Source organism: Mastigoproctus giganteus, chromosome 9 (genome assembly GCF_048544385.1).
Source record: "Mastigoproctus giganteus isolate SK-2022 chromosome 9, ASM4854438v1, whole genome shotgun sequence".
In the NCBI taxonomy this organism is placed as follows: domain Eukaryota; kingdom Metazoa; phylum Arthropoda; class Arachnida; order Uropygi; family Thelyphonidae; genus Mastigoproctus; species Mastigoproctus giganteus.
The window spans coordinates 136,543,259-136,555,451 of record NC_143583.1 but is presented as its reverse complement, the minus strand read 5'-3'; the positions used below and the strand labels follow the sequence as shown (position 1 = coordinate 136,555,451).

The 12,193-nt window shown below is 38.2% G+C and overlaps 1 protein-coding gene across 2 annotated transcripts in view; it reads left to right on the top strand.

Moving 5' to 3' along the window:
* The window catches only part of LOC150080764 (zinc finger MYND domain-containing protein 10-like), a 131,239-nt gene extending 119,328 nt beyond the window's left edge, over positions 1–11,911 (top strand). For both annotated transcript variants that reach the window (XM_090381671.1, XM_090381670.1), the window contains exon 9: positions 11,722–11,911. In XM_090381671.1, the coding sequence (XP_090237797.1) occupies positions 11,722–11,791 (70 nt within the window). In that variant the 3' untranslated portion in view covers positions 11,792–11,911. The remainder of the gene's footprint in view (positions 1–11,721) is intronic.
* The last annotated feature ends 282 nt before the right edge of the window (positions 11,912–12,193 follow it).

The following is a 12,193-nucleotide window of genomic DNA, read 5'->3' as shown; positions in this document are numbered from 1 at the left end:
AGCATTGCAGGATCATATACACAAGACTTCAATTATAGCTCAGACACAGCATGGATTTGTTAAGGGAAAGTCTTGTCTGACCAATTTGATTGGATACTATGATGTAGTCATAAAGGAACGGGATGCAAGGAATAATTTTGATATCATATATGGATTTCAGGAAAGCTTTTGACATTGTTGTGCATGGAAGACTATTGTACAAATTGGAACACTATGGCATTAAGGGTAAGTTGCTACAATGGATAAATGGATGGTTGAGTGGGAGAAGACAGAGAGTAGCAATCAATGGACACTGCTCTTCCTGGACTAACGTTATTAGTGGAGTTCCCCCAGGGTTCAGTTTTGAGCCCTCTGTTGTTTTGTATATTTATCAATGATATTGATGAAGGTATATCAGGCTTAATGGCTAAGTTTGCAGCCGATAAAAAAGGTTGGCAGGATTGTTATTGACACTAATGACAGTACGCTACTGCAACAGGATCTAGAAAATTTGGGCAGATGAGCTGAGAAGTGGCAACTGAAGTTTAACATTGACAAATGTGAAGTAACCCCAGAGAAACATACCAACTGTGTGGTACTATAATTAGGTGTGTAGAAAATGAAAATGACCTGGGAGTAATTGTGCAGTCAGATATGAAGTTTTCTGAGAAATGCAGACAAGCTGCCAGAGCAGGTCACAGGGTATTGTCAATGATATACAGAAATTTTTATAGTAGAGAAAAGGTGATTATCCCTTTGTATAAGGCAATGGTCAGGCTGTGCATTGAGTACTGTGTACTTGAAGCCTCATTTTAGGAAGGATGTAAAGTTGCTTAAGCATGTACAGAGAAAGGCAACAAGATTAGTGAGGGGAATGAAGAGATCCTCTTACCCAACCAAATTGCAGCAAATGGAGAGTAGGCACCTGCCAGATAATCTGATTGAGGCATATAAGGCCTTGAATGGGTTGAGCACACTGAATTCTCAATGGGATTCTTCCGCTTGCTCAGATTACAAACATAGATATGCAGAAATTTGCTGCGCCTCTGTAGCCAGGTGGGAAGGAGCAGCAGTGCGTAGCACACGCTTCTTGATTAGACTGGAGTTCGAGCCCATCACCACCAAATACGGAGAATGTGGAAAGGTCAGGGAATGACCACCACATATCCCGGAGCAATATGGCCTTAGTTGCTAATGCTCCTAAAAACCAAAATAACAACAACAGCAGAAATTTGCAATCAGCCAGCAGGTGGTTAATTGTTGGAACAAACTTCCTTCTGTTGTTGTGGAAGTTGATAGCTTAAATAAATTCAAAGAGGAACTGGACAAACCTTTAGAGGAAATGGATGTGTGAAATTTTTTTTTTTTTTTAATGAAAACACAAAAGGTATCAAAACCTATAGTACTTAGTACCGTGCATGGGTTGAAAGAGAAGTATGGGGGGGGGATGCCGGAAACTTTGCTCTAGAGACTAAACATGGGTTTCACCACTTCAAGCCTCCAATAAGCAAAGTGGTGGTATCGCACTGGTTGATGAGAGTCATCTACCACCTGCTACATAAGCTCATATGCTTGCTTTCTTGCATCACATGCCTCCATTACAACTACTATTATGAAAGATCAGAAAAAGATCGAAAGTTTAACTTCCATCTTTTGTTGTGGAAGTTGATAGGCTAAATAAATTTAAGGCTGAGCTGGACAGGTATTTGGAACAATAGAAGGGGTGAAATGGGAGCGGGTTTTTTTTTTTTTTTTGTTTTAAATTTTTTTTGGCTGATGCTGCATAAGCTTGTTTTCTTGCATCGTTTGCCTCTACTAATGCTAATAATTAACCCACTAATTTCAGTGGCTGTCTGTATACATGTAAACACCAAACACATTTCTCCAGAACAATATTCTATGAGTAAATGCACCTATTACTATTAGCTACATGGTACATGGAAGCCTGAGGCTTATGCTGCACCAGCCAAAAAAAAATTCCCGAGTTACCCTGAGAGAAAGAGAGAGAGAGAGTGAGTGAGTGAGTGAAATGTTGAAGGGAATCACCAAGAAAGGGAAGAATGAAGATATCCAGCTCAGGACCCTGGGTGTACCAAGCCCATACTCACCACATGTATGGTGAGTTATGAGCTTGTGTGAGATGATTTTATTAATACTTGCTTCTGTATGTTTCACTGTGATTACAACTTTAATCAAGAATCAAGCGATTTGACTGCTACACAGCTTCTAATTACTAGAGCATTTCTTTGTAGCTAATGGATTAGATATCCCCCTAAAAACCTAGTACTGGCCATAAACTTAATTGCAAAGAGAAATAATACATTTTGACATGTTTACAGAGCACAAAATTAAATTCAAACTTCTTCACATATTTGAAGAAACAGTGACTACTTCATAAACCACACACACAAATTCTATATCCACATGTTAAATCTCCAAAACACAACAGTTGTTTACTTTTGAAACATATTCCTGACAATGATTACATTATGTCATGTAAACAAACTTCCAATTTGAAGCTGAAGGAAAACTGGTTGATGCATAAGTAGTATTGATAATGTTTGTGAAGGTGCCTTGTAACTGAAACTTGCTAATCCTTCTTCACAAGCAGAAATATGTTAAGAACTTCTTAGAGTTTGTATTTGTTTAGAAAAAAAGAATTTACTTTTGTTTAGAAACAAAAAAAAAAAAAAAAAAAAAACTGGTAATACAAACTGATTTACAAATATATTAAATAGGCTTAGTAGCGTTTGTCAGTGTATTTTTTTAAATTTAGCTAGTGACTTTGTCAGGTAGATGGGAAATATATTGTGCAAAAAGGATAGGTGGAATAGGACCAGGGTATGTCTGCTAGCCGCAAAAGTTGATGACATACAGCAGATATTATCTTTTAAGGGCACAAAGGGTGATATTGTACACGATGGGGCTAATGACATTAAGAGTTGGAGACTTACTTAACAAGTACAGGTCAATGTTAAAAAAAAAAGTCTTAAGTTAGGGTTGAATTTGAAAGCGTCTGCAATTCTGGCCAGACACGATAGGAGGGAGTATATAATGAGAGCCTTGTCAATCAATTCGGCTCTGGAGAGATTGTGCAGGGCTAAAGGGGTAGAAGTTTTCTCAGCCTGGTCTGTGCTTGTTAACAGGAGAGATAGCTTCTACAGGGATGGGATACACTTAAATAGAAAGGGTGCAAGAATATTTGTTGATGCTATCGAGGCAGTGTTAGGTGTGTCAGAAAACTACTAGCATGGGGGGATTCACAGACTAATAGATTAATGGTAGCCACAGGCAGAGGTGAAAGTGATTCTTGCACTGCTTCTATTGGAAAAGGTTTCCTGCTGCTCATTCTATTGGAATGAGCAGCAGGAATATTGTTGAAGGTTTAGACCTAAATGGATGTCAGATGAACTAATAAGACTCTTGGCAGAGAAGAAAAATGCATGAGATGCATATAAATTATCAGGCGACACAGAAGCCTATGGCTGATATAAGCTAGTCAGTAATCAAGTCGCAAAGGAGGTTAGGCAGATTCCGAGAAATCTTTGGCAAATAATGCAAAGAAAAACAGCAAAGACTTCTTTACTTATATAAACTCTAAAAGGAAGGAGATGAATCAAATTGGTCCACTTGATATCAATGGTTTGACTGTAGATGATCATTCTCAGATAGCTGCCAAACTAAATGAGTATTTTGCATCTACATTCACAGGAATCGTGCTGCCATCCATCCTCATTTTTTACATATCACGGACTGTCCGGGAGGAATTTAAAAATTTAATTGTACTTCTTTAAATGTTGCAGAATGACATGCTGTTTTAATGTTGTATTTTATTTCATATTTTAAGTTATTTTGAAATTATAAAAAAAGTAAGTTTTATTTCATCATTATTATTATTTTAAAGACAATATTAAGGAAATGTAGTTTTACCATTCGTATATTCTTTCAAAGGGTACATTTTTAAATTCATACCAGGCATTTATAACCTAAGGAACCAGCCTGCCTTTAATATTTTAATTTGCACAAAAATTCCTTTCAGTTTTATTTTGTAGAAAGTTTCTGTTTTCTTGTTTTAAGTGAATACTAACTTACTATTTCACACAATTGTATATGATTACCAACTTCATTTAACAAATTAACAGCATTAGCATTCATTTATTTTCTCTCTCAAACTGGTGTCTCTGGTTCTTAAAGTAATCACAGATATTCTTTCAGATATGCCAAACAAGCTGTACTTGCTACCTTGGGAGTCTAAAACACTGATGGAACTGATATTCGGGTGACACTAAAGTCAAGTGGAACTAATTTGGGTGAAGTCTGAACAGTCTGTGACAGCCAAATCCTCTGCTTGCACCCTTACGATGGTGGGACTGTTAGTAATTCTGGGTATAACCCCCATGTGCAAGCACACTGTGGGTGACCACCTTGGTTTACATGGGGGTTATACCCATGTGAACCAACATGAGCAGGGGTCGAGGTGTGGTGCCCACACCACACGGAGGAATGCCACCCCTCTGTGTTACCAGGCAATACTAGGTGGTAGATGACTCTCATCAACCGGTTCAATACCACCACTTTGCTTATTGGAGGGTTGAATTGGTGAAACCCAAGTTTAGTCTCCAGAGCTAAGTTCTGGGCAACCCTTCCCCATCTCTTCCACCATGCAGTATGACTGATGACTTTTGAGGTTATGATGAACATCATGGCGAAATCCAATCTCCTTTACATTTCGAGGGTACAGCTCTAAAATGGTTTTCGCAGCCTGGCCGCTAGTTAGTACACCAGACCGAACCTATTGGTAACATTTTAGGATGCTTCCAGACCAACTAGTGTATAATCTTGCTACCTCTACTCTGCCAGATAGTGACTGGAGGGAATCCGAGTAGTGTGCATGCAGGGGGCGGCATTGTCGAGGCCACATTATGTCAAGGATCTGGGTATATTCTTACCATGTGTACGCCATATCCAAAAATTTGATTACTTCATACAGTATGTATGAAGTAATTCCCCACCCACACTTTTTCTTAGTATTGAATACAACATGTATTGTCAAACTAATAAAGTAAGCTTATCTGCAAAAAGATCTAAACCTCCCAAACACTTCCTAGTTCATTTCACAAATATACGTGGTCTCAGTTATAATCTGACGATATCCATTTCCACTTGCAGTCCGATAAACCCCATGTACTTTTTCCGACAGAATCTTGGTTATCGGTTGATTCAGCTACTGCTCATTTCAGTTGCCCAAACTATTCGTTGTATGATTCCTTTTGCCTCAAAGGTGGTACTTGTGCATATGTCCATTCTAATGTTCCCTGTCAGACACTTGGTAATTTGAAATCTCCTCTTTTCGATCTTCTCTGGCTTATTCATCTGTTGTCTCTACCATTCTCCCAACTCCACTAATCACTTGAAGCTTAGCATTAGTAGAGGCATATGATGCAAAAAAGCAAGCTTACACAGCATCAGCCAAAAAAAAAAAAAAGAAAAAACCGCTCCCATTTCACCATCATTCCAAGTACCTGTCCAGCTCAGCCTTAAATTTATTTAGGCTATCAACTTCCACAACAAAGGACGGAAGTCTCTTCCACCAACCAACTACCCACTGACTAAAGGCAAACTTCCGCACATCTGTCCTTCCTCAATTTGAATTTAAGCCCTCTGAGATGATTATTCTAAGCTAGAGGAAGATTTCCATCAGCATTGAGCATGCTCAAACCATTAAAGGCTTTATATACCTCTATCAGATCACCTTGCAGGTGCCTAGTCTCCAGACACTGTAATTTGCAAAATTTTAAGCCTTTCTTCATAAGATCAACCCTTTGTTCCATTCACTAATCTTGTCCTTCTCTGTACTTGTTCCAACAGCTCTACATCCTTCTTAAAATGAGGCCTCCAGACCTGTATACAGTACTCAAGGTGTGGCCTGACCATTGCCTTATACAACAGGATAATCACTTCCTTATCCCTGCTAGAAAAATTCCTGTATATCATTGACAAGACACCATGAGCTACCCTGGCAGCCTGTCTGCATTGCTCAGAAAAAATCTGCCTGCACAATTACTCCCAGGTCCTTTTCGTTCTCTACCACTGTCAGTGTAGTACCACAGAGTTGATATGTCACTCTGGGATTGCTGCTTCCCATTATGTAGTACTTTACATTTGTCAATGTTAAACTTCATTTGCCACCTCTCAGCACATCTGCTCAACTTTTCTAGATCCTGTTGCAACAGCGTGCTGTCATTGGTGTCCTTAACAACACTGCCAACCTTCGTATTGTCTGCAAACTTTGACATTAAGCTTGATATACCATCATCAATATCATTTATAAATACAGAAAACAACAATGGACCCAATACTGAACCCCGAGGACTCCACTAATAACATTAGTCCACGATGAGCAGTGTCCATTGATTATCATTCTCTGTCTTCTCCCACTCAACCATCCCTTTATCCATAGCAGCAATTTGCCTCCAGTGCCACATTGCTCCAATTTTGACAACAGTCTTCCATGTGCAACAGTATCAAAAGCCTTTCTAAGATCCAAATATATGATACCAATGTTATTCCGTGCATCCAGTTCCTTTGTGACCACATCATATTATCCAATCAAATTGGTCAGGCAAGACTTTCCCTTAACAAAACCATGCTGTATCCGAGCTATAACTGAAGTCTTGTCTAGATGATCCTGCAGTGCTTCTTTAACCAGTGCCTCCATTTAATTTTCCTGGAACAGAAGTTAAACTAACAGGTCTATAATTACTTGTGTCGCCCTTTGATCCTCCTTTGTGAAGTGGGGTAACATTTGCACATCTCCAGTCCATGGGTACCTCCCCTGAGTCCAACTCTCATGATTATGGCTAAGGGTTTGCTTACTTCCTTTGCTGCCTCCTTTAATATAACTGGAAAGATCCCATCCACCCCGGGTGCCTTTTTTATGTTTATATTCAACAATTTCTCCTCCACTTTCCTCTCAGTTATTACAAAATCATCTAGCTCAGTAAGGGGATAAATCTGATTGGTCCATTTGATATCGATGGTTCAACTGTTCATGATCCTGCTCAGATAGCAAACAAACTGAGTATTTTGCATCTACATTAAAACACGAGGAGTTATTAAGGTTTGAAAATGGCAGAAGGTTATCAAATTGTAGCAGGATACTTAATGATTTTGTAATAACTGAGAGCAAAGTGGAGAAGAAATTGTTGAAGTTAAACACAAGAAAGGCACCTTGGATAGATGGGATCTATCCAGTTATACTAAAGGAAGCAGCAAAGCAACTAAGCAAACCCTTAGCCATAATTATGAGAGCATCTTTGGACTCAGGGGAGATCCCCACAGACTGGAGATGTGCAAATGTATCCCCAATTCACAAAGGGGGATCGAAGAGTGACACGAATAATTACAGACCAGTTAGTTTAATTTCTGTTCCGGGTAAAATAATGGAGTCACTGGTTAAAGATGCATTGCAGGATCATCTAGACAAGACTGCAGCAATAATTCAGACACAGCATGCATTTGTTAAGAAAAAGTCTTGTCTGACAAATTTGACAGGATAATATGATATGGTTACAAAGGAATTGGATGCAAAAAATAATTTCGATATCATATATTTGGATTTCAGGAAAGCTTTTGACACTGTTGCGTATGGAAGACTTGTACAAATTGGAGCAGAATGGTATTAAGGGTAAGTTGCTACAATGGATAAACAGATGGTTGAGTGGGAGAAAACAGAGGGTGGTAATCAATGGATGCTGCTCTTCGTGGACTAATGTTATTAGTGGAGTCCCACAGGTTTCGGTTTTGGGTCCACTGTTGTTTTGTATATTTATCAATGATATTGATGAAGGTATATATCAGGCTTAATGTCGAAGTTTGCAGATGATACAAAGGTTGGCAGTGTTGTTAATGATGGTAATGGCAGTGTGCTACTGCAACAGGATCTAGATAATTTGGGCAGATGGGCTAAGAAGTGGCAACTGAAGTTTAACCTTGACAAATGCAAAGTACTGCATATGGGTAGAAGTAACCCATGAGAAACGTACCAACTGTGTGGTACTACACTTAAGGTGGTAGAAAATGAAAAAGACCTGGGAGTAATTGTGCAGTCAGATATGAAGTTTTCTGAGCAATGCAGACAGGCTGCCAGGGCAGGTCATGGGGTTTTGTCAATGATATATAGGAATTTTGCTAGCAGGGAAAAGGGGGCGATTGTCCCTCTGTATAAGGTCAGGCCATGCCTTGAGTACTGCATACAAGTATGGGCGCCTCCGTAGCCAGGTGGGAAGGAGCAGCCGTGCGTAGCACACGCTTCTTGATTAGACCGGGGTTCGAGCCCGTCACCACCAAATACGGAGGATGCGGAAAGGTCAGGGAATGACCACCGCATATCCCGGAGCAATATGGCCTTAGTTGCTAATGCTCCTAAAAACCAAACAACAACAACAGCATACAAGTCTGGAGGCCTCAATTTAGGAAGAATGTAGATTTGCTTGAACGTGTACAGAGAAGGGCAACAAGATTGGTGAGGGAATGAAGGGATCCTCTTACCAAGAGAGGCTTAAGTTCTGCAAATTGCAGTGGCTGGAGACTAGGCACCTGCGCTGTGATCTGATTGAGATGTATAAGGCCTTGAATGGGTTAAGCATGCTGAATTCGAATGGGATCCTTCCACTTGTTCAGATTACGAACCTAAGGGGGCATAAATTCAAATTAAGAAAAGACAGATGTAGAATAGATGTGCGGAAATTTGCCTTTAGCCAGCGGGTGGTTAATTGCTGGAACAAACTTCCATCTGTCATGGAAGTTGATAGGTTAAATAAATTTAAGGAGGTGCTGGACAGGAATTTAGAGGGAATGGTGTGATTTTTTTTTTTTTTTTTTTTTTTGCTGATGCTGCATAAGCTCATACACTTGCTTTCTTTGCATTCCATGCCACTACTACACTGCTCTTTGTGGATTAATGTTATTAGTGGAGTCCCCCAGAGTTTGGTGTTGGACCCATTGTTGTTTTCGGTAGAGGTAACCATCGTATAACACAGTAGTTTGGTTCCTACAATATCTCGTGTAATGCGAAACTGTTTTATATTGGCCTAAGAACCAGTACAAAAGGCGAGGTTACGTTTCAAAAGCTAACAAAATAAGACCACTTTTTTTATAACTATCAGAATTTTTATAGTAGTAATAACTTAATATTTTAACTTTTAACTTTTAACATTTTTAATATTTATTATTTAATTTTTTATTTTTTAATATTTTTATAATAGTAGTAACTTAAATAGTAATAACTGAACACATGTCTTACATTACAAACTGTAATACTTAAATGTCAGATAATGTACGTTCAATTAATTTTCTTTCTCTTCATCACTGCTAAGCACAATCTCTTCTGCAGCATCTAGATTTCATGTACCTTCTGCTCTCTTTAAAAGTCACAAACTGCACTGTTTGAAGTCACAATTTTTTATGGTCTCAAACAAGCACACAAACTGAATATCACAGGACCTAACCCAGGGATCTCCCAACAAAATACAGTTAACCCCTGCTTTAAAGATATAAAGCACAAATTTAACTTTATTACCTTACCAATGACGGCCTCCGTAGCCGAGTGGGCAGGAGCGGGAGTGCAGTAGGCCACGCTCTTTGAGTAGACCGGGGTTCAAGCCCCTGACTGCTGAATACGGTCGATCTGCCAACCCGCATTGGACCAGCGTGGCAGATTATGGTCCATTTCCCTCAGCATGAATTGTTGAGGAGGCTTCCATCCTGCAGTGGGTTGATAATGGCTGCACTTTACTTTTTTTTTCTTTTACCTTACCAATTAAAGTTAAATGATACGTGAAAATTAGAAGAATATTTTCTAGTTAACAAAATAAAAATAAATTTACGCTTATGTACATAGCTTAATTAATATGTACTGTGATATGTAAATACTAACTAATTGATATTTTTGTTCACTGACTATCATTTTTACAACCAAAAAAAAAAAAAAGCAATTAATAACAAAGAAAATGTCATGCACAAGTGATATACGGAGTAATGAGTTTCTGAAAATTTATTTATGTTTTTTATATGATTGAATATTTCATGCAAGGGGAAACACATTTCACCTTAATAACGTGAAAACCCACAGAATTCCAGCTATCAGTACTATCGCAAATGCAATAAGGTCAAATTTACTACCTGTTTATAATTAGATTGCACTAACAGAAAAACCCCATAAACCAGAAACTGCATTTGTTTTTATTGTTTGATGGTAGTAACCTCCAGAAATGTGCTTTAGACAAATATCACAATGGCGATAATGACTAGTGAGTCAACAGCAGGGATTCACAAAAAGGAATGGAAACATTGAAAACTACATCTAACATAATAGCAGGGTTTTCCCAGCACAAAAACTCAAAAATACTGTGTTAAGTGAGATTTCCAGCAATTTTCAAACTGTGTTAGAGCGAAACAGTGTTGTAGAAGTACTGTGTTATACGGGGGTTTCCTGTATTTATGAATGATATTGATGAAGGTATATCAGGGTTAATGTCTAAGTTTGCAGACGATATGAAGGTTGGCAGGGTTGTTAATGACAGTAATGATAGTATGCTACTGCAACAAAATCTGGAAAAGTTGTGCAGATGGTCTGAGAGGTGGAAACTGAAGTTTTAACATTGACAAATGTAAAGTACTGTATACGAGTAGCAGTAACCCCAGAGTATCGTATCAACTGGGTGGTATACTACATTCGGTAGTGGAGATTGAAAAGGATCTGGGGAAATTGTGCAAAAAGAGATATGAAGTTTTCTGAGCAGTGAAAAAAGGCTGCAAGAGTAGCTCATGGTGTCTTGTCAATGATATACAGGAATTTTGCTAGCAGGGATAAACATATTGTCCCCTTGTATAAGAAAATGGTCAGACCAGACCTTGAGTACTGTATACAGGTCTTCACGCCTCATTTTAGGAAAGATATAGAACTGCTGGAACAAGTACAGAGAAGGGCAGCAGGGTTGGTATTACCAAGAAAGACTTAAGTTCTGCGAATTTCAGCTTGTGGAGACTAGGCACCTGTGAATTGAGCTAATTGAGGTGTATAAGGCCTTAAATGGATCGAGCAAGCTCAATGCTAATGGGATTCTTCCTCTTGCTCAGGTACCATCTGAGGGGACATAAATTCAAATTGAAGAAAGACAATTTTAGAATAGACGTGTGGAAATTTGCCTTTAGCCAGCAGGTGGTTGATAGTTGGAACAAGCTTCCATCTGTTGTAGTGGATCAGCAACTTAAGACAAACATTTGGTGTGAATGGATGGGTGAAATGGAAAGGGTTTTTTTTTTTTTTGGCTGATGCTATATAAGCTTGCTAATGTTAATACCTACACTGCTTTACTTATAAGCAATTTCCTTTTGAAAGCTTAATGTGAGCAATAAACAATAGTAATGTTAGTTGCAGTATGGCTAAGACAAACTGTATAGATGACAGTAGACGGCAATATTAATGCAAGAGCATGCTATTTGAAGATGAAATCTTAACAAACCTAAACTTATTTAATTAAAAAGCTAATTATATTTATGCAGGTGAGGGGGAAGGGGTTACTTAAGCAAATGTTCATTTGCTTATGTAACTAATCCAGTATTTGACAGATTGCTTGATATCAAATAATATAAATTATGATGCACTGAACAATCTGCTAATTCATTACAGTAAGCATTGTGCATAATATTCTTGTTTTTTCTTTTCTCTTTCTACCCCAGAGCATGCCAAGTGAAACACTGGGATAAACATAAAACTGCTTGCCAGCTATTAATTCCAAAAGAAACATGAAGAATATAAGTAGCGTCATCCCATCTTAACTGCAAGAGCCAAATGCATTTATTCTCTTTTAACTGCTGGTATATGAAACACAAATTATATAGGAAGGTGTTTACTATTAGAAGTTAATGACATCCCAAATGCTTTAGCAAAACACTTGTCTTTTTTTACTCTGTGTTTATTCCAGATACATATGTAATTTCTGCCTAAATCCCAGTCTCTTTTTCAATGAGAAGCTATGCTTTTAATATATTTTTCTCATTTTAATTTAATATACTGTAAGAAGAGTGGAATAAATAAATTATTGGTTTACTATGATTATTTTTTAATATATCAGGGAGAAATTAGACTGATATAATATTTAATATACAGGGTTAACTTAGAGGTAGTAATAGTAATAGCCATATAGTACTA